The sequence below is a fragment of the Chiloscyllium plagiosum genome, unplaced genomic scaffold (genome assembly GCF_037043375.1).
Source record: "Chiloscyllium plagiosum isolate Xiang-an unplaced genomic scaffold, Cpla_swu_hap1 HiC_scaffold_11, whole genome shotgun sequence".
NCBI classification, from domain to species: domain Eukaryota; kingdom Metazoa; phylum Chordata; class Chondrichthyes; order Orectolobiformes; family Hemiscylliidae; genus Chiloscyllium; species Chiloscyllium plagiosum.
This window is the reverse complement of record NW_028270149.1, coordinates 82,937,506-82,961,362: the sequence shown is the minus strand read 5'-3', so window position 1 is coordinate 82,961,362 and position 23,857 is coordinate 82,937,506. Positions and strand designations below refer to the sequence as shown.

At 46.2% G+C, this 23,857-nt stretch overlaps 1 protein-coding gene across 1 annotated transcript in view; it reads right to left on the bottom strand.

The window, feature by feature from the left end:
* LOC122557468 (uncharacterized) overlaps nucleotides 1–23,857 on the bottom strand; it is a 210,461-nt gene that overhangs the window by 173,618 nt on the left and 12,986 nt on the right. Inside the window, exons 2-3 of the mRNA XM_087991810.1 lie at nucleotides 20,758–20,816; nucleotides 1,457–1,610 (exon numbers count right to left, since the gene is read on the bottom strand). Of these exons, the coding sequence (XP_087847936.1) occupies nucleotides 1,457–1,610; nucleotides 20,758–20,816 (213 nt within the window). The remainder of the gene's footprint in view (nucleotides 1–1,456; nucleotides 1,611–20,757; nucleotides 20,817–23,857) is intronic.

Sequence of the window (23,857 nt, the reverse complement as noted above, 5' to 3'; positions counted from 1 at the left end):
AAATTATTTTTTTTAAATTAATGCATGACACACTGAATGCAGGAAGAGACTGGGAAGTAACTCAGAGCTGTGTGCTTGTATCACTTAGGCCTTTGAATTCCAATGAATTTACACAGTCCTTCTATAATGCAGCATGGGGAGCTCAATGACAGTGCCTTTATATGCTGGGAAATAGGTAGCAGTTAGAGCCACATGCCCTTCCCTGTCACCCAGTGACAAAGGTCCATCCTTTCTGATGCCCTCCCCCTACCACGGGTCCGGCCTCATTGCCAGAGAACTGGTCAGTGACCTGATCAAGCCACTCGATCTTATCATCATTATGGCCTAAGCAGCAAGTTGCAGTACCTGACAAGTCTGCCCGTGGTATCTTCCGGCTGGAGCTGTTTGACTGCATGGGTTGCCACTTCCCCCCACAAACTGAACTGCCCTTGGTGGTCACAGAATGCCCAGCCCTCCCCCCCCCACAAGTCTATTATTTCACAACATGGAAAAGTAACCAGGACACTCACATTTATAACTTAAAATATTTTGTCCAACACCTCAGCGCCATGCAAAAAGGCTTACATTTACACAGTACCTTTTATAAACTCAGAATTTAAGCGCTTTTATTCCTAGTTCTAATGCAAGAAAAATGGCACCCAATTGGTCCAAGTGGAATGTTAATGGTAGAAGTGTAAATAACTCTGCCAGCAAAAATAAGGGATGGATTTCTGCATTATTCCATCAGTGAGGTTGTAGGTGGAGGCAGCGGAAACATTGAAAACTTCTCACTGGCCTTCCCACAAGCCTCTTCACAATTGGGAGGCGGGACCGGTGAGGGCCAAGGCCGGCTGGCCTATCCTTTCTCCAGTTGAGGCCATCGTGCTGGTGGGACGAGTTCAGGGACAATGTGGAAGCACAGAAATAGGAGCAAGAGTAGGTCACTCGGCCTGTCGAGCCATTCAATAAGGTTATGGCTAATCTGACATTCCCCATGTCCACATTCCCCATGTCCACATTCCCCATTGCCTTTGGTTCCCCGACTGATCAATAATCTATCTCAATCTTAAAAATGCACAAAGATTCTGTCCCCACGTTCTTCTGCTAATGTTTTTTTTTCATTCTTCTGCTTTCTGTTCAATTCAGGAACTTATTTTTTGTCTGTTAATCGGATGTGAGTGCAGGTAAAATTCACAGATCTTTAGCCACACACAGGCCAGAGTAGAGATTTTAAATTTGTTTAAATTTTAGGCAGGTTCATGGTCACCATTACAGAGCCAAGTATTCGAACTCCGATTTCTTTATTAATTGGTTGAACTTAATCTGCGTGGCCAGAGTTTCAACAGCCTGAATCTTGAGGTTACTTGCGAAAGATATTAATATAATGTCACCGTCTCCCCAGTGTGGGGGTATGGCCATCTGTCGCCTGCATAAATCAATAAATTATTCACATTTTATTGTAAAATCGTTACAGTACCTCCTCCATTTTTGTAAACCAGGTAAGGGAATCGCCAGACATTACCCAGTCCCACAGTGTAGCCAATCACTGAGAACAAGTAGTCAGTTTTCAAGGCCCAGTTACCTCGCTGTATGTTTTCGTCATTTGTCCCTAAGTCCTTAGGTGTTTTAGTCTATAGGTGAGGAACAAAACAACATATTTGGAAAGTTAGAATTTCGCAGAAGTGGTGCTGAAAAATTTACCTTTGCCAACCTAGAAAGCTGATGCCAATGATCCTTGCCCTACCAACACCACCCCAGGAATGTCACCTTCTCACCATTTGGCGGAGATGGGACATCACACCTCACCCCTCCCCACCTCCCAACCCATCTCGGGGCACAGAGAGCTATTAATCTTAGCAGCGCCACAAGGTATAGTGGACAGGACTAGTACTGCAAGCAGTCCCCAGAGACTCACAAGGAGTGACAAACTAAGGGAGAAAAAAGGGAAATGTCAATGAAATGTTATGGGTTCATGGAACACGGGTTAATGATTTACCTAAAATTCTGAATGAGCATGCAATTTGGATCCTGGGGCATTTTAAATACCACAAAGGGGTGGGATAAATCAAAAAACATCCGAGCAAAGACGACAAATGTTCTGAAATGAAAACAGAAAGTTCTGTGAGCACATGACAGATTCTGTGCACGGAGATACACAGTTATCGTTTCAAGCCAAATTTAATTCTCATTCCAAAGTGACAGAGGATAAAAATGTAATGAATGGAGGGGAGAGAACAATGAAGGAAAGGGAGGTCTGGATTTAGGTTGGGTGGGATTCAATAACAACGATGTCAAAGAACAAAAGGCAAAGAGGGAGGTCACCATTGCAGTGAAGTCACAAAACCTTTGCCCAAGTGGAATGTTAATGTTGGAAGAGCAAATAACTCTGACAGCAAAAATAAGAGTTGGAATTCTGCATTCTCCCATTAGTGACATTGAGATGGAGGCAGAGGAAGCACTGACAATTTCTTGCTGGCCTTCCCACAAGCCTCTTCACAGTTGGGAGGTGGGACTGGTGAAAGCCGAGACTGGCTGGCCTATCCTTTCTCCAGTTGAGGCCATTTTGCTCATGGGAGGAATTCAGGGACAATGTTCAGGTTTCAGGTGAGACATTGTTTTGTGAAAAGGTCTCCATTGACAGCCTTCAATCAACACCAGAACCCCCACCTCGCCCAATCACCAAGCCTTATGGATGCTCCATTCCCCACCCATTGGTCTTTCACCAACACTCAACTCTGTCCAGCACAGCCCTCCCAATTCCAAACATGGTGTGCCTCACTCCTCCTCCTTGAGCTGAGCACATCCCCCCTCCCCCACGCCTCCAACCCTTACCTATTTACCCTGGGATTGGGACTCTCTGGAGACTGCTTGCAGCACTGATCATGCCCACTGTACCTTGTGGCTCTCTATGTAGGACTACTTCTCCCCACAAGATGGTGAGATGTTCCATCTCCACCAAATGTATACTCATTGGAGTAAGGAATAACTGTGAGACAACCAGTATTGGAAGTGATGCATTCCCCATTTTCCTCTTCAGATAACAGGCAGGAAAACCCCATCATCCTGAAAATCCAGGAGATTAAACAAAATTCACTTGATACATGGCAACCAATAAATGTCAGACTATAACCAATCATAGTCAACATTAAACGTGACCTCTGTTTCTCTTTGCCCAGAAGCTGACAGACCTACTGAGTATTTCCAGCTCTTTCTGCTATTAGTTTCAGGTTTCTGCCATCCACATTATTTTACTTTGAATCTTGTCCAGAGCCTTTTCCCAGCATTTGGGAGCTTATAGCCACAGGAATTGGTTGCACAGCAACCACAATGTCATGCTACGGGTTTCAGTTTCAATTTCATTCAGTTTCAAAATGGCGACCGTATCACATGATTAGACTTTGATGTGAGCTGCACATTGTGGGATGCTGATGGTTAACACTTATGTGTCACCATCGAGACCATGTCTGATCTCACAGAGCTGAACACACATCCAACAGTCAGATGGACTCTCCCACTAGTGCTATTTAGAGGGTTATCAATAACACCACTTATTTGCAACAGTAAGATATTGGAGATTTGAGGGGATTTTCCATGTGAATGGGAGGGAGATGAAGGCCCCAGAACAGGCATTAGTCATGTGTGAACAGCTTTGATCAGCCTGGCTACAATAATGGCAACTCACAGATGACAAGTACATTAGTTGCTAACCTACACTCATCTTGACACCCTGCAAATGCAGGGCCTAGATGATAGGTTACTGTGTTGCAGCCTTTGCCTTCAATAGGAGGGTTTTGGATCTGAACATTTCTGCACAAGGGTGGGCCCAGCAAAAGTTTATGACCTGGAGCTTTCAATAACGTAACACATTATTTTCTTCTCTATAGTAAGGGCAGCATGGTGACTCAGTGGGTAGCACTGTTGCTTCATAGCACCTGGGACCCAAGTTAGATTCTACCCTCATCAACAGTCTACGTGGAGTTGCCCATTCTCCTCCCGCACAGTCCAAAGATGTGCAGCTTCAGTGGATTGGCCTTGGGAAATTGCCCACCATGCCCAGAGATGAGCAGGCTAGGTTGGTTCACAGTGGGAAATGCAGGGTTACAGGGATTGGGTGGGATGCATTTTAGAGGGTAGGTGTAGACTTGATGAGCCAAATGGCCTGCTTCCTCTCTGTAGGGATTTGATGATTAAATAAGTCTATACTTAAAGTCTTGATTTTCAGAACTGGAACTGTAACTTGCAATGAAATAACTTTAAATAAATCATGGATTTCTACAGGAATCAATGTTCAGGCCAGAGTTAGATTGGAAAAGCAATGTAAATTTGAAACACTATAAAACAGGACAGAACATAGAACAGTACAGCACAGTACAGGCCCCTTCGGCACATGATGTTGTGTTGAACATTTATCTTAATTTAAGATAAACCTAACCTACACACCCCTCAATTTCCTACTCCACAACTACCTGATGAAGGAGCAGCACTTGCAAATAAACCTGTTGGACGAGAACCTGGTGTTGTGTGATTTTTCACTTTGTCCACCCCAGACCAACACTGGCATCTCCACATCATTTCTAAATGCATCACTAATGCATTTAGATCAAATTACATTGTGCTCACAGAAACTGTGCTGTTGGATTCACCAGGCTCTATCTAATTGCAGAGGTTGGGTAATGTAAGTATCAGATAAAGCAAATTCAGAAGCACATCCAGGAGTGACAGACTTAGGGTAAAGGTGGCATTTTCAGATTGGCAACTTACAACTAACGGAATGCCATAGGGATCACTGCTGGGGCCACAGTTATTTACAAAATATAATGACTTGGATGAGGAAACTGAATGTACTATCCCTGAGTTTCCAGATGACATGAAAATAGATGACGGAGCAATTAGTGTGGATGACACAAAAAATCTACAAATGGAGAGAGAGACAAATTAGATGAGTTGAGCGAAAGTTGGCAGATGGAACATAGAACACGGAGCACAGAACACAGCACAGAGCACACAGAACACAGCACAGAGCACACAGCACACAGAACACAGAACACAGCACACAGCACACAACACACAGAACACAGAACACAGAACACAGCACAGAGCACACAGAACACAGCACAGAGCACACAGCACACAGAACACAGAACACAGAACACAGCACAGAGCACACATCACACAGAACACAGCACACAGCACACAGCACAGCACACAGCACACAGAACACAGCACACAGAACACAGCACAGAGCACACAGAACACAGAACACAACACAGAGCACACAGCACACAGAACACAGCACAGCACACAGCACACAGCACACAGCACACAGAACACAGAACACAGCACACAGAACATAGCACACAGCACACAGAACACAGCACACAGAACACAGCACAGAGCACACAGCACACAGAACACAGCACACAGAACACAGCACACAGAACACAGCACACAGCACACAGCACACAGAACACAGCACACAGCACACAGAACACAGCACAGAGCACACAGAACACAGCACAGAGCTGTGTTCTGTGTGCTCTGTGCTGTGTTCTGTGTGTTCTGTGCTGTGTGCTCTCTGCTGTGTGCTGTGTTCTGTGTTCTGTGTACTGTGTGTTGTGATGTGTGTGCTCTGTGCTGTGTTCTGTGTGCTCTGTGCTGTGTTCTGTGTTCTGTGTGCTGTGTGTGCTCTGTGCTGTGTGCTGTGTACTGTGTTCTGTGTGCTGTGTACTGTGTTCTGTGTGCTGTGTGCGGTGTGTTGTGATGTGTGTGCTCTGTGCTGTGTGCTGTGTTCTGTATTCTGTGTTCTGTGTGCTGTGTTCTGTGTGCTGTGTTCTGTGTACTGTGTTCTGTGTGCTGTGTGTTGTGATGTGTGTGCTCTGTGCTGTGTTCTGTGTGCTGTGTGCTGTGTGTTGTGTTCTGTGCACACAGAACAGAGCACACAGAACACAGCACACAGCACACAGCACACAGAACACCACAGAGCACACAAAACTCAGCACAGAGCACACAGCACACAGAACACAGCATAGAGCACACAGAACAGAGCACACAGCACACAGAACACAGCACAGACCACACATCACAACACACAGTACACAGTACACAGCACACAGCACACAGAACACAGAATACAGAACACAACACACAGAACACAGAACACAGCACAGAGCACACAGAACACAGCACACAGAACACAGAACAGAGCACACACATCACAACACACAGCACACAGAACACAGCACAGAGCACACACATCACAACACATAGCACACAGTACACAGCACACAGTACACAGCACACAGAACACAGAATACAGAACACAGCACACAGAACACAGCACACAGAACACAGCACACAGAACACAGCACAGAGCACACACATCACAAAGCACACAGAACACAGAACACAGCATAGAGCACACAGCACACATCACAGAGCACACACATCACAACACACAGCACACAGAACAGAGCACACAGAACACAGCACAAAGCACACACATCACAACACACAGCACACAGAACACAGCACACAGCACAGAGCACACACATCACAACACACAGCACACAGAACACAGAGCACAAAGCACACACATCACACAGAACACAGAACACAGTACACAGCACACAGAACACAGCACAGTGCACACAGAACACAGCACAGAGCACACACATCACACAGAACACAGTGCACAGCACACAGCATACAGAATACAGAACACACAGCACAGAACACAGAATACAGAACACAGAACACAGCACACAGAACACAGCACACAGAACACAGCACACAGCACACAGCAGAGAGCACACAGAACACAGCACAGAGCACACACATCACAACACACAGTACACAGAACACAGAACACAGCACACAGCAGAGAGCACACAGCACAGAACACACAGAACACAGCACAGAGCACACATACATCACACAGAACACAGAACACAGAACACAGCACACAGCACACAGAACACAGAACACAGCACACGGAACACGGAACACGGAACAGAGCACACAGAACACAACACAGAGCACACAGAACTCAGCACACAGAGAACACAGAACACAGCACACAGAACACAGCACACAGAACACAGCACACAGCATACAGCACACAGCATACAGCACACAGAACACAGCACAGAGCACACAGAACATAGCACAGAGCGCACAGCACAGAGCACACAGAACAGAGCACAGAACACAGCACAGAGCATACAGAACATAGCACAGAGCGCACAGCACAGAGCACACAGAACAGAGCACAGAACACAGCACAGAGCATACAGAACACAACACACAGAACACAGAACACAGAACACAGATCACACAGAACACAGCACAGAGCACACAGCCACAGAACACAGCACAGAGCACACAGAGCACAACATAGCACACAGCACACAGCACAGAGCACACAGCACAGAGCACACACATCACAACACATAGCACACAGCACAAAGAACACAGTACACAGCACACAGAACACAGCACACAGTACACAGAACACAGCACAGAGCACTCAGAACACAGCACACAGAACACACATCACAACACAAAGCACACAGCACACAGCACACAACACACAGCACACAGAACACAGCACAGAGCACACACATCACAACACACAGCACACAGAACGCAGTATACAGTACACAGCACAGAGCACACAGAACACAGCACAGAGCACACAGCACACAGCACACAGCACGCAGAACACAATACACAGCACACAGAACACAGCACAGAGCACACAGAACACAGCACACAGAACACAGCACAGAGCACACAGCACACAGAACACAATACACAGCACACAGAACACAGTACACATCACAGAGCACACACATCACAACACACAGCACACAACACACATCACAGAGCACACAGCACACAGAACACAGCACAGAGCACACAGCACACAGAACACAATACACAGCACACAGAACACAGTACACAACACAGAGCACACACATCACAACACACAGCACACAACACACAGCACACAGCACACAGAACACAGCACAGAGCACACACATCACAACACACAGCACACAGCACACAGAACACAGCACAGAGCACACAGCACACAGAACACAGCACAGAGCACACAGCACACAGAACACAACACACAGCACACAGCACACAGAACACAGCACAGAGCACACACATCACAACACACAGCACACAGAACACAGCACACAGAACACAGAATACAGAACATAGCACACAGCACAGAGCACACAGAACACAGCACACAGCACACAGAACACAGCACACAGAACACAGCACAGAGCACATAACACACAGAACACAACACACAGCACACAGCACACAGCACAGAGCACACAGAACACAGCTCTGTGCTCTGTGCTGTGTTCTGTGTGCTCTGTGCTGTGTTCTGTGTGCTGTGTGCTGTGTTCTGTGTGCTGTGTGCTGTGTGCTGTGTTCTGTGTGCTGTGTTCTGTGTGCTGTGTTCTGTGTGCTGTGTGCTCTGTGCTGTGTTCTGTGTGCTGTGTTCTGTGTGCTGTGTGCTATGTTCTGTGTGCTGTGTGCTGTGTTCTGTGTTCTGTGTGCTGTGTGCTGTGTGCTGTGCTGTGTTCTGTGTGCTGTGTGCTCTGTGTTGTGTTCTGTGTTCTGTGTGCTCTGTGCTGTGTGCTGTGTGCTGTGTGTTGTGTTCTGTGTGTTATGTGCTCTGTGCTGTGTTCTGTGTGCTGTGTTCTGTGTGCTGTGTGCTGTGTTCTGTGTGCTCTGTGCTGTGTGCTATGTTCTGTATTCTGTGTTCTGTGTGCTGTGTTCTGTGTGCTGTGTGTTGTGATGTGTGTGCTCTGTGCTGTGTTCTGTGTGCTGTGTGCTGTGTGTTGTGTTCTGTGTGCTGTGTGCTCTGTGCTGTGTTCTGTGTGCTGTGTGCTCTGTGCTGTGTTCTGTGTGCTGTGTGCTGTGTGTTGTGATGTGTGTGCTCTGTGCTGTGTTCTGTGTGCTGTGTGCTGTGTGTTGTGTGCTGTGTGTTGTGATGTGTGTGCTCTGTGTTGTGTACTGTGTTCTGTGTGCTGTGTATTGTGTTCTGTGTGCTGTGTGCTCTGTGCTGTGTTCTGTGTGCTGTGTGCTCTGTGATGTGTGTTGTGTGCTGTGTGTTGTGATGTGTGTGCTCTGTGATGTGTACTGTGTTCTGTGTGCTGTGTATTGTGTTCTGTGTGCTGTGTGCTCTGTGCTGTGTTCTGTGTGCTGTGTTCTGTGTGCTCTGTGCTGTGTTCTGTGTGCTGTGTATTGTGTTCTGCGTGCTGTGTGCTGTGTGCTCTGTTCTGTGTTCTGTGTGCTGTGTGCTCTGTGCTGTGTTCTGTGTGCTCTGTGCTGTGTACTGTATACTGCGTTCTGTGTGCTGTGTGTTGTGATGTGTGTGCTCTGTGCTGTGTTCTGTGTGCTGTGTGTTGTGTGCTGTGTGCTGTGTGCTTTGTGTTGTGATGTGTGTTCTGTGTGCTGTGTTCTGAGTGCTCTGTGCTGTGTTCTGTGTACTGTGTACTGTGTTCTGTGTGCTGTGTACTGTGTTCTTTGTGCTGTGTGCTATGTGTTGTGATGTGTGTGCTCTGTGCTGTGTGCTCTGTGCTGTGTGCTGTGTGCTATGTTGTGCTCTGTGTGCTCTGTGCTGTGTTCTGTGGCTGTGTGCTCTGTGCTGTGTTCTGTGTGATCTGTGTTCTGTGTTCTGTGTGTTGTGTTCTGTATGCTCTGTGCTGTGTTCTGTGCTCTGTTCTGTGTGCTCTGTGCTGTGCGCTCTGTGCTATGTTCTGTATGCTCTGTGCTGTGTTCTGTGCTCTGTTCTGTGTGCTCTGTGCTGTGCGCTCTGTGCTATGTTCTGTGTGCTCTGTGCTGTGTTCTGTGTGCTGTATGCTGTGTGCTGTATGCTGTGTGCTGTGTTCTGTGTGCTGTGTTCTGTGTGCTGTGTTCTGTGTTCTCTGTGTGCTGAGTTCTGTGTGCTCTGTGTTGTGTTCTGTGTGCTCTGTTCCGTGTTCCGTGTTCCGTGTGCTGTGTTCTGTGTTCTGTGTGCTGTGTGCTGTGTTCTGTGTTCTGTGTTCTGTGTGATGTATGTGTGCTCTGTGCTGTGTTCTGTGTGTTCTGTGCTGTGTGCTCTCTGCTGTGTGCTGTGTTCTGTGTTCTGTGTACTGTGTGTTGTGATGTGTGTGCTCTGTGCTGTGTTCTGTGTGCTCTCTGCTGTGTGCTGTGTGCTGTGTTCTGTGTGCTGTGTTCTGTGTGCTGTGTTCTGTGTTCTGTATTCTGTGTTCTGTGCTGTGTGTTCTGTATTCTGTATGCTGTGTGCTGTGCACTGTGTTCTGTGTGATGTGTGTGCTCTGTGCTGTGTTCTGTGTGCACTGTGCTGTGTTCTGTGTGCTGTGTACTGTGTTCTGTGTTCTGTGTGATGTGTGTGCTTTGTGCTCTGTGTTCTGTGTGCTGTGTGTTGTGATGTGTGTGCTCTGTGCTGTGTGCTGTGTTCTGTGTGCTGTGTGTTGTGATGTGTGTGCTTTGTGCTGTGTTCTGTGTGCTCTGTTCTGTGTGCTGTGTGTTGTGATGTGTGTGCTCTGTGATGTGTGCTGTGTGCTCTATGCTGTGTTCTGTGTTCTGTGTGCTTTGTGATGTGTGTGCTCTGTGCTGTGTTCTGTGTGCTGTGTTCTGTGTGCTGTGTTCTGTGTGCTGTGTTCTGTATTCTGTGTTCTGTGTGCTGTGTACTGTGTGCTGTGTACTGTGTGCTATGTGTTGTGATGTGTGTGCTCTGTGCTGTGTTCTGTGTGCTGTGTGTTGTGATGTGTGTGCTCTGTTCTGTGTTCTGTGTGCTGTGTTCTGTGTGCTCTGTGCTGTGTTCTGTGTTCTGTGTGTTGTGTTCTGTATTCTGTGTTCTGTGTGCTGTGTGCTGTGTACTGTGTACTGTGTGTTGTGATGTGTGGTCTGTGCTGTGTTCTGTGTGCTGTGTGCTCTGTTCTGTGTGCTCTATGCTGTGTTCTGTGTGCTGTGTGCTCTGTGCTGAGTTTTGTGTGCTCTGTGGTGTTCTGTGTGCTGTGTGCTGTGTGCTGTGTTCTGTGTGCTCTGTTCTGTGTGCACAGAACACAACACACAGCACACAGCACACAGAACACAGCACAGAGCACACACATCACAACACACAGCACACAGAACACAGTACACAGAACACAGCACACAGAACACAGCACACAGAACACAGAATACAGAACACAGCACACAGCACAGAGCACACACATCACAACACACCGCACACAGCACACAGAACACAGTACACAGCACACAGAACACAGTACACAGCACACAGCACAGAGCACACACAGCACACAGAACACAGAACACAGCACAGAGCACACAGAACACAGCACAGAGCACACACATCACAACACATGGAACACAGCACACAGCACAGAGCCCACAGAACACAGCACATAGCACATAGAACACAGCACACAGCACACGGAACACAGAACACAGCACAGAGCACACACATCACAACACATGGAACACAGCACACAGCACAGAGCCCACAGAACACATCACATAGCACATAGAACACAGCACACAGCACACAGCACACAGAACACAGCACAGAGCACATAGAACACCGAACACAGCACAGAGTACACAGAGCACAGCAGACAGAACACAGCACACAGTACAGAGCACACAGAACACAGCACACAACACACAACACACAGAACACAGCACACAGAACACAGCACACAGAACACAGCACACAGAACACGGAACACAGCACAGAGCACACAGAACACAGCACACAGAAGACAGAACACAGCACACAGCACACAGAACACAGCATACAGCACACAGCACATAGAACACAGAACACAGCACAGAGCACACAGAGCACAGCACACAGAACACAGAACACAGAACACAGCACAGAGCACACAGCACACAGCACACAGCACACAGAACACAGCACACAGAACACAGCACACAGAACACAGCACACAGTACACAGCACACAGAACACAGCACACAGAACACAGCACACAGAACACAGAACACAGCACAGAGCACACAGAACACAGCACAGAGCACACAGAGCACAGCACACAGAACACAGCACACAGAACACACCACACAGCACACAGCACACAGCACACAGAAGACAGAACACAGCACACAGCACACAGAACACAGATCACAGCACAGAGCACACAGAACACAGCACACAGAGTACAGCACACAGCACACAGAGCACAGCACACAGCACACAGCACAGAGCACAGCACACAGCACACAGAACACAGCACACAGAACACAGCACACAGAACACAGCACACAGCACACAGAGCACAGCACACAGAGTACAGCACACAGAGTACAGCACACAGATCACAGCACACAGCACACAGCACAGAACACAGCACAGAGCACACAGAACACAGCACACAGAACACAGCACAGAGCACACAGAACACAGCACACAGAACACAGAACACAGCACAGAGCACACAGAACACAGCACACAGAGCACAGCACACAGAGCACAGCACACAGCACACAGATCACAGCACACAGCACACAGCACAGAACACAGCACAGAGCACACAGAACACAGCACACAGAACACAGCACAGAGCACACAGAACACAGCACACAGAACACAGCACACAGAACACAGCACACAGCACACAGAGCACAGCACACAGAGTACAGCACACAGAGTACAGCACACAGATCACAGCACACAGCACACAGCACAGAACACAGCACAGAGCACACAGAACACAGCACACAGAACACAGCACAGAGCACACAGAACACAGCACACAGAACACAGCACAGAGCACACAGAACACAGCACACAGAGCACAGCACACAGCACACAGAACACAGCACACAGCACACAGATCACAGCACACAGCACACAGCACAGAACACAGCACAGAGCACACAGAACACAGCACACAGAACACAGCACAGAGCACACAGAACACAGCACACAGAACACAGCACAGAGCACACAGAACACAGCACACAGAACACAGCACAGAGCACACAGAACACAACACACAGCACACAGACAACAGCACAGAACACAACACACAGAACACAGAACACAGCACACAGAACACAGCACAGAGCATACAGAACACAACACACAGCACACAGCAGACAGAACACAGCACAGAGAACACAGCACATGGAACACGGAACACGGAACACAACACACAGAACACAGCACAGAGCACACAGCACAGAGCACAGAGCACACAGAACACAGCACACAGAACAAGGCACAGAGCACACAGAACACAGCACAGAGCACACAGAACACAGCACACAGAACACAGCACAGAGCACACAGAACACAGAGCACAGAGCACACAGAACACAGCACACAGAACAAGGCACAGAGCACACAGAACACAGCACAGAGCACACAGAACACAGCACACAGAACACAGCACAGAGCACACAGTACACAGTACACAGTACACAGTACACAGCACACAGAACACAGAACACAGCATACAGCACACAGAACACAGCACACAGAACACAGCACACAGAACACAGAACACAGCACACAGAACACAGAACACAGAACACAGCACACAGCACACAGCACACAGCACACTACAACTCCAACTTTGGTGTCACCTGCAAACTTACTAAATGTACCTCTTATGCTTGCATCCAAATCATTTTTGTAAATTACAAGAAGTAGAGGGCCCAGCACCGATCCTTGTTGCACCCCACTGGTCACAGGCCTCCAATCTGAAAAACAACCCTCCACCATCACCCTCTGTATTCTATCTTTGAGCCAGTTCTGTGTCCAAATGGCTAGTTCTCCCTGTATTCCATGAGATCTAACCTTGCTCACCAGTGTCCCATGGGGAACCTCATCGAACGCCTTACTGAAGTCCATGTAGATCACATCTACTGCTCTGCCCTCATCAATCTTCTTTGTTACTTCTTCAAAAAACTCAATCAAGTTTTTGAGACATGATTTCCCACGCACAAAGCCATGTTGACTATCCCGAATCAGTCCTTGCCTTCCCAAATTCATGTACATCCTGACCCTCAGGATTCCCTCCAACAACTTGCCCACCACCGAGGTCAGGCTCACCAGTCTATTGTTCCCTGGCGTTTCTTAAACAGTGGCACCATGTTTGCCAACCTCCAGTCTTCCGGCACCTCACCTGTGACTATCGATGATACAAATATCTCAGCAAGAGACCCAGCAATCACTTCTCTAGCTTTCCACAGAGTTCAGTCATGATCTCTGTCACTTCCCCATGGTATGGACTTTCATATTTACATCTTCTAATTAACCCTTACACCACACTGGAGAGGATGCAGGAGCCATGGAGATTGGCAGAACATCTCCAATGGAGATGGAGAAATGGGCACCTCCTTCAGGAGACACAATTCACTATCATCCTACAACAAGGTATGTAAGAAATACTGTGCTCGCACTATCACTGAAAAGTGAATATTTCCACAATGGCATTACTTTTCATCCTTTCCCCTCATCATTTCAATGGGTTTTGTGTCTTGCAGATCCATAACAAGGCACCTCAGAGTGGAACATGCTGTATATAGAAAAGGATATTTCTATTGCACTTCCTGCAATTTCTAGTTTGAGATGTTTTGCCCTTGAGCTGTATGCCTGACATGGCAAGTATATTGTATGTATTAACACTACTGCAATTGTACTATGTGGAACATGATGTATGGTGTGACAATGTTCTTATTTTAAGAGGTTATTTTGTCCCTCAGAGGGAGTCACATGACTTCAGTGCACTCCTGACCAATGTAGATATGCACACTCTAGTGGGTGCTGTTCTAGAGAGCCTGAGGTGAGATTATTTTGAAGATCACACACTAACATATGCCGGATATAGGGACAGAAGTCTGTCTGAAGTTGCAGACACCTCAATTTCTGAACAGCTGAATGCTGACAAAAAACACATAAGTGTTATAGTTGGCACCTGAGAGGACGTGGATTGATTTTGTTGTGAACTGGGTAAATCAAAGTATTACCCACACCAGATCACAAGCTATTCTCAGTCAGGTGGATCCTTTCTGTGGTCAATATAGATGCCAGGCCTTGAGGGTCCATCCACAAACACGGCTATTCTGGAGCAGCAATAGTAAGGTTCTCAAAGTATTTCTTGGGCTCGTGCACACCCTGGAGGAGAGGTCGAAGGAGCCCACCATGATCATGAGTGCCGTGAACTCTCAGCTCTCGACCTCTTTGGGAAAAGCAGTCACCAATCTGGGTCCGTGAAACACAGAAGTGTGTGTGGGGGGGGGGGGGGGGGGGTCATGTCGGATTTCTCACAGGTCAGTATTTTGGGACTATTTAAATCACCTCCCTTCCAGAACCACCTCACCCCAAACTTGTTGACCATTAATCCCTCTGCCACTGATAGAGACTGTAGATGCTAGACAATCTTAGACAAAAAAAACTGTAGATGCTGGAATCTAAGGTAGACAAGCAGGAGGCTGTAAGAACACAGCAAGCCAGGCCCACATCAGGTGGTGGAGAAATGGTGTAAGCTTCTTCAGAATCAGGGGTGGGTATAAGGGAGGCTGCAGATAAAGGGCCTGGTGGGGGCAGGGTGGTGAAGTGAGGATAGGTGAAGACAGGTGGAGGGAATGACCTGGTTGGTCAATGGGAGAAATGAATCCAGTTGGTGGCTGGAAGGAAGGGTTGATGAAAGGAATGGGAGTGGAAGGGGTTGGGAAGTGGAGTCAGGGGAAGGGGAGGGAGGTTATTTGAAATTGGAGAACTCAATGTTGAGTCCTCCGGGCTGCAGGTTGTCCAGGTGGAAGATGAGGTGTTGTTGTCCCAGCCTCCTGCTTGTTCGAGTCAGACCGCAAATTGGAGGCACAACACCTCATCTTCTGCCTGGGCAGCCTACAGCCCGGAAGACTCAACATTGTGCTCCACCCAGCCCCTTCCCCTCCCTTCCTCTCATTGACCCTTCCTTCCAGGCACCAATTGGATTCATTCCTCCCATTGACCAACCAGGTTGTACCCTCTACCTGTCTTCACTTACTTCCACCTCACCATCCTGCTCCCCTTTACCTGCAGCTCCATCTACACCCACTGATAGATAGTGTGTACCAACCACAAGATGTATTACAGTAAGTCCCCAGATACCTTTGACAGCAGCTTCCAAACCTAGGATCTCTCTCATGTAGAAGGACAAGAGCAGCAGATATGCTGGAAAAGCATCACCTGCAAGCACCCTCTGAGCTCATGCACCATCCTGACTTGGAATACATTGCCATTTCTTAAGTTGCACTGGATCATATTCTTGGAATTCTTTCCCTAACACCACTGTGGCTGTACCTGTATCCCAAAGACTGCAGCGGTTCCAGAAGGCAATCCACCACCTCTTAAGGGACAATTAGGGAACACTTCACAAAGGCCAGCTCAGCCAGCAACACTCAGATTTCATGAACTGGTACATTTTTTTTAAAAACCCACCCGTTAAAATTCTGCTATGACTCACGTTGGCATCAGAGATACAAAAATAATCAGGAATATTACACTTTGTTAAGTCTATCGCTAATCTTAAACTCATGTTACAGACATATCTTTGATATGTGGTTGACTAATCTTGATCAGGCGTGACTCTTTAGGTACAAGAACTGGAAAACTCCTCATGAAGATTCAACGTATACCTCACAATCAACACTCTGCTCAGCTATAAGTCATTCCAGCACAAAGGAAATCAAACATACCGCACTTGTATGGTGGTCCTGTTTTCTTCAAAACTTTAGCACAGGGGATTGTTGCTGGATAGAGTTAAACCTTGCATATTCTTTGCAGTTAAACATCACTAGAGAGTTAATTCATCAGAGCTTTGAAAGGTTATCCATTTATCATGATAGTTATCAGCTTTTGAGAGCTTTCCCTAAATGCAATCTCCTTGCCCTTTGTAAAGTTACCAGGTACTTCGAGATATGGGCGGCACGGTGGCACAGTGGTTAGCACTGCTGCCTCACAGCGCTAGAGACCTGGGCTCAAGTCCTGCCTCAGGCAACTGTCTGTGTGGAGTTTGCACATTCTTTCTGTGTGGGTTTCCTCCGGGTGATCCAGTTTCCTCCCGCAATCCGGAAAAAAATGTGCAGGTTAGGTGAATTGGCCATGCTAAGTTACCTGTAGTGTTAGGTGAGGGGGTAAATGTAGAGGAATGGGACTGTGTGGGTTGCTTTTCGGAGGGTCGGTGTGGACTTGTTGGGCCGAAGGGCCTGTTTCCACACTGTAAGTAATCTAATCTAATCATATTTTGCTTTGATGAATTTTCACACGAGTGGTTTCTGGTCATTTTGTAACCAAAGCATATTTGCAACACATAATCTAAGTTATTAACTAACTTAAATTAATGCATGTAAGTTCCCTGTCCTTCGGTATTGTTCACTTGGCTTTTAATTCTGCTGCGATCAACAACATCCTCAAAAAGCTCTCCTTTGGCCCTCTGTTCTTACAAATGACCAACCTCATTTTCAACCTTCAACCTTCCACTCCACCATAAGATCCTTAAAGCTATTGTCACCCTCAAAATTCATGTCCACTTTTCCTGCAACCCATACTTCAAGCCCCCAAGCAGATTTCCAAACCTACCACTGAAAATAAAAATATTAAAGGTGCATAGTACTTTCTTGTCTTTCTTAACCTCTGCTGCCTTTGACAGAATTGACCAAACCATTCACCTTGAACACTTTTTTTAGATTTTTTAGATTAGATTACAGTGTGGAAACAGGCCCTTCGGCCCAACAAGTCCACACCGACCCGCCGAAGCGAAACCCACCCATACCCCTACATTTACCCCTTACCTAACACTACGGGCAATTTAGTATGGCCAATTCACCTGACCTGCACATCTTTGGACTGTGGGAGGAAACCGGAGCACCCGGAGGAAACCCACGCAGACACAGGGAGAACGTGCAAACTCCACACAGTCAGTCGCCTGAGTCGGGAATTGAACCCGGGTCTCTGGCGCTGCGAGGCAGCAGTGCTAACCACTGTGCCACCGTGCCGCCCACTGCCACCGTGCCGCCCACTGCCACCGTGCCGCCCACCAGTTCAGTGAGACAGCCCTTTCTCATTTCCCGCTCTGCCTTTTCATTCTACCTGATTGTATTTGTAAGCCCCCAAAATTTTGTCTTTCGCTCCGTCCTATTTTCCATCTGTACAGGTAAAATCATCCAAAACTATTTCAGGGTCCGTATATACCAGTAACTCCTAATTCCAGCTTACCACATTGGCCCTCCGTATCTGAGTATTAAGAAAAAGGGCTTGGCCAAAATCAGTTCTGGATGAACAGGAGTTTCCTGCAATTGAACATTGGAACCATTACCTGGCAAGCCAACCGCCCATCGCTGCCACTCACCATTGTCTTCACTCATTCGCTGTGCTGAACTTTACATAAACTCAGCTGTCTATCTGATTCCAAGCTAGCTTCCTCTACTCAATCACAAAGACCATCTACTTACAAACCCAAATTTTGCCTATAGCCACCCTTGCCTCAAATTACCTGGGACTGAACCTTCCCCCCCCCCCCCCCCCACCCCCATCCATACCTTAATGAAACCACTGAGGCAAAAAGTCTTCTGGATTCCACCTCATCTCTCACTTTACATAAAATTGATCTCAATCAACCCACCAACCAACCCTGTTTCCCTGCACACTGACATTGCGAATTTATGTTTTGTTCATAGCCTAGCTAGCTCAAATTCTTGATGAAGGGCTTATGCTCGAAACATTGATTCTCCTGCTCCTTGGATGCTGCCTGACCAGCTGTGCTTTTCCAGCACCACACTTTTTGACCCTGCCCAGCTGGCATAGCCTAGCCTAATTTTGATTTAGGCCTCTGTAAACTCTAATGGACCCAGGAAATAAAAATAATCTTCCACCTCTTGCCACATTGACCCTTCGTTTCCTGAGGAATAAGAGATAGCTTGGCCACCATCAGTGCTAGATAAATAGGAATTTCCTGAAATTCCAGACTGGAACCATTATCTTGACAAGCAATACTCCCAATCTATTCTCCCTCTTCCCTAAGTCCTTCACCCCATTGTTTTTATTTTTTCCCCCCTATGTGCTGCATTAATAAACATCTCTTATTAATTTTTAGCCAGGTCCCCCACTGAAAACGTCTCCCTCCTTAGTTTGGTGTCGTTGTGACCTTGTTGCTCTGGAAGGATGGTGACGTAGTCACGAGATTCATAATTCCGACTTCTGGGCTAAAGCACTGTGCAAGCAACTTCAAAGCCCACCACTGCAACTGATGTAGTCTTAATTCAATCCACAATTCTGAAACTAGAACCTAATCTCAGTGTCGGCAATCTCGAAATTATTACTGTTTGTCCTAGAAACAAATCTTGGTTCACTAAGATCCTTTAAGGAATGAAATCTGCTGTCCTAACCTAGCCTGGCCTATGTATGACTCGAAACCCACTGCAGTGTGGTTGAGTCTTAACTATCCTCTGAAATGACCCAGAAAGCCACTCCCAATTAGGGAAATCCTGACTTTGCCAACGACAGCAACATTCCATGAAAGAATAAAAATCAAACAGCACTCCTGTAAAAGACCATTGGAAAGTTTCCTTACATTAGAGCCATTAAATAAATGCATATTTTTACTATTTTAATACTATACTTCATTACTTCCCTGGTACATTCTAATGTGTTTTTCCAGTGAATGGAATAATGCACAAATACAGTTTGACAGAAAAGGAAATTAGCTGACAAGCAAGCAAACAAAAGAAGTACTTGTAAGCCCCTCATAAGCTGACAACAATCCTACAATGCCCGTCATGTCTAATTGAGATCCAGAGAACTGACACGTTCATGTTTCACAGAGAACAATGGCAAACTTCCAGAAAGCACAATGAAGGGGATTGGATGGGAGGTTTGAACTGGCTGCCTTGATTTGGGGGGAGAGGGGAGGGATGAAGGTGAGGAATGGCATTAATCAGAGGCCTAACTACAGACTGGCTGCAGAAAATTACAACATGGAAAATCCAAACTGGAAATGACACATTCATGTTGAGTTCCTCTGACTAGTAATTGGAACATAAGGAGTTGGAACTGGAGTGGGCCCTACAGTTCTCTGAGCCTGTTCTGTCATTCTGTAAGGTTACAATTGACATCAACTCTTCTTTCCCATCCAATTCCCATATATCCAATTGATTCCAATTGCCTCAGAAACCTAATGATCATTCTTATCAACACTTGCTCCTCAGGATAGAAAATTCCAGAGATTCATAACTCCCGGATTGAAGAGATTTCTTTTCATTTCAGTCCTAAGTGATCAATTCTTTCAACCTTGAGAATGTCAAACCCTAATCTTCAGTCTTGAGGAAAATAGCCCCTCAAACCCCGTCAAGTCTTTTCAGAATATTATAGATTTTAGTGAAGCTTATCTTTAAAATGCCAAAAACTGTAGGGCCAATATCTGACCATAGAATAGACAGCTCATCCCAGGAGTTAATCTAAGAAAACTTTAAATTTGTGTAGCATTCACACAATAATATCACAGAGAACAATCTCAAATCCATCAAGTACTCAACTGTGAAAATGCCTTATTAGTCCAATTTTGACCTGTCAGTCCTCATTAATCATTGGTATTTTGGAAAAATTGAACTTCAAGATAGCTTCCATAATGAATTGACAACCAAGCAAAATAAAGAGGACAAATGCCCCAATACATTGGCAAATTTTGAAACAGTTTTTATTCTAATTTCTTGCAGTTTGTTAAAATTACTCACCTCAACTTTTTCTGGAGATACCCGATTGAAGTGTCTGAAATCAAGAGTCTTTAGCATTTCTGTTTAGATGTGGAAAAGGTGTCACTCAGAAAGGAAAATGGATTGGTGCCTTCAACAATTGCCTGCCTTCTTACTGGGTCCTTTCCTCAGATGAATGACGCAGAAGCAGGTAGGAAAAAAAATCCAAACCGGAAAAATTAAAACTTCCCTTACTTGGTGTTTGCTGTCTAGGCCGTGACTGCTCTGAGGCAGGAATACACGAGAACGGGGAAATGGAAGCAAAAGGCAGAACGATTGACAACCACCTCATAGAGGATAAAGAAAGTCAGCTTTTGAAGGAGAAATGAATCTAGGGTATAATAGGTTAAAAAACAACAATTCCTCCAATGAACATCAGTGAAACGGGAAGAGTACAGTCGACACAGTTCCTGGGACCTTATGTTGAGGGCCCTGTTTACAATCAGTTGATGGCTGAAAGGGCATCACGGTTGGAGATTAGAATGTTAGTGTTTGAAAATGAGTGTGTTCCAGGGGTTGTTCTACTGTTCTGAGGAGAACTGTATGAAAGAATGAGCTCAGGGCATCCAGCTGCCACTGACCTGACTGATCAAAGAAAAGGAGGTAAAGACTAAATGAACAATCCAGGCAAGAAAAATATTCAGTCAAGGAGAAAATGGGAAACGTACAAATTATCATTGATATCAGGGAGACCTTGCCAGACCTCAAAATACAATGACAAGGTAAGAATGTTATCACCCTCGGGATGCTGCACGATTGTTCTGAAAATGCCATCTCGTTCACTAACATCCTTTTCGGAGTGGAAATCTGCCATCCTTTCCTGGTCTGGCCTACATGTGACTTCCAGCACACTGAAATATAGCCATTCTCAACTGCCCTCTGAAATGGCCCAGACAGTCAAACAGCAACTAGATTTGGGGAACAAATCACCAGTATGTGGTATGCACATCCCACGCAGGATTTTTTTAAAATTAGAAAGATGTGTAGGCCCACTTATAGGCTAGAGGTAGTGTCCCAAACTCTGTATCAGGTGGCCCAGTTCAAGTCCTACCTGCTTCAGAGGTGTGTAATAACATCTCTGAACAGGTTGATTAGAAAAATAGGTTAAATAAAATAATTAAACTGAAGCTCCATTTTAGAACGAATCAGTTCAGAATTCTTCAGATAAGAATAATTAGGGTGTCTGAGTAATTCATTCAGAAGAAATTAGTCAATATTAACAGATTTTAAATCAGGATGCTATCTCCCTGTTTTGAAGCTAATTTGGAACAATTTGTTGCCATATAGTTCATCAAGAGTTCAGAAAACACGACTATACAGACCAGCACTTCATCTGGTGATAAAGGCAAGAGAGTTCTGATGTAAATTAACATTCGGTGTTCAAAATTGCTTCCTCAGTGTCCTGATACAGTTTGCTTGGGTTCTTGCTGTGAGAGATTGAGAGCCATAGAGTCATAAAGCATGGAAACTGGCCCCCACAGTCCAGCCAGTCCATGCCGACCATAATCCCAGACTACAAGAGTCCTCCTTGCCTGCTCCTGGCCCACATCTTTCCTTTTCACCTACTTATCCAAATGTCTTTTAAATGTTGTAACTGTATTCACAACCTCCACTTCCTCGTTCCACACACAAACCATTCTCTTTGTAAAAAGGCTGCCCCTTGTGTCTTTTTTAAACCTTTCTCCTTTCACTTTATAAATGTACCAGGAGAAAGTGAGGACCGCAGATGCTGAGATCAGAGTCGAGAGTGTGGTGCTGGAAAAGCACAGCAGGTCAGGCAGCATCCGAGGAGCAGGAGAGTCGCGTTTCAGGCATAAGCCCTTCATCAAATTCCTGCTGTGCTTTTCCAGCACCACACTTTTAAAAATATGCCACCTAGTTTTGAAATCCCTCAGTCTAGGGAAAAGACACCTACCATGCAACTTATCTATATCAGTCATGACTTTATAAACCTTGATAAGGTCACCTCTCAACCTCCAATGCTCCAGTGAAAAAAGTCCCAGCCTATCCTTATAACTCAAACCCTCCATTCCAGGCAACATCCAGGTAAATCTTTTCTGAACTCTCTGTAGCTTAATAATAGCCTTCCTATAACAAGGGGACTAGAACTGGACAAGTACACCAGAAGAGGCTTTACTAATGTTCTGTACAACCTCAATATGAACTCCTATACTCAAAGGCCTGAGCAATGCAGGCAAACGTGCTAAACACTCAGTACCTTACCTTATTGGGACAGCTCGTTGGTATTGAATAGGAATCAAGAGGTGGGGAGGGGGCAGTGTGGCCTTGGTGAGATGGTTATCGCTGTTTCTCATTTTACTTTGGATGAGGAAGTGTGTGAGGATCACCAACAGTGGGCGCTCTGCTTCGGAAGGAGCTGTCGATGGACAGCACGGAAGAGAGAAACAGAGGGGCTAAGACTGGATGATAGGTGCCACCACAAACCGTTCTAACAGGCACAGCTCAATTTGCTCGATTGCTCAGCAGTAACCAGGACTTTGCACACCTGATTGCTTTCTAGGTGAATGAAGGTTAACTATGAATTTCGAGAGAATTTTTGGAGAGAAAACATTCAGAAGGATTGTTAAGAACTGAAAGACAACCAGTGTAGCGTAATGCAAATATTTGAAGAGATACATTAAAAATGTGCTCCTCCGGTGTGAATGGGGAGAGCAGCTCCTCTGTGAGATACTCAGCCACAGTTGTAGCAGGTAGATGATTGGCTATAGAGTGCTGACACTGATACACCAACTGTCAATGTGCTGTGCTGGATTTTATATGGTAGAGGGAAGTAAATGATGTTGGTTGGCCAAACCACCACCTTCCTTCCCAATCCTGAACCTGTCCTAATATCACAAGGAGAAAGTGAGGTCTGCAGATGCTGGAGATCAGAGCTGGAAATGTGTTGCTGGAAAAGCGCAGCAGGTCAGGCAGCATCCAGGGAACAGGAGAATCGACGTTTCGGGCATAAGCCCTTATGCCCGAAACGTCGATTCTCCTGTTCCCTGGATGCTGCCTGACCTGCTGCGCTTTTCCAGCAACACATTTCCAGCTAATATCACAAGAGTGAGTAAGGTGCCCA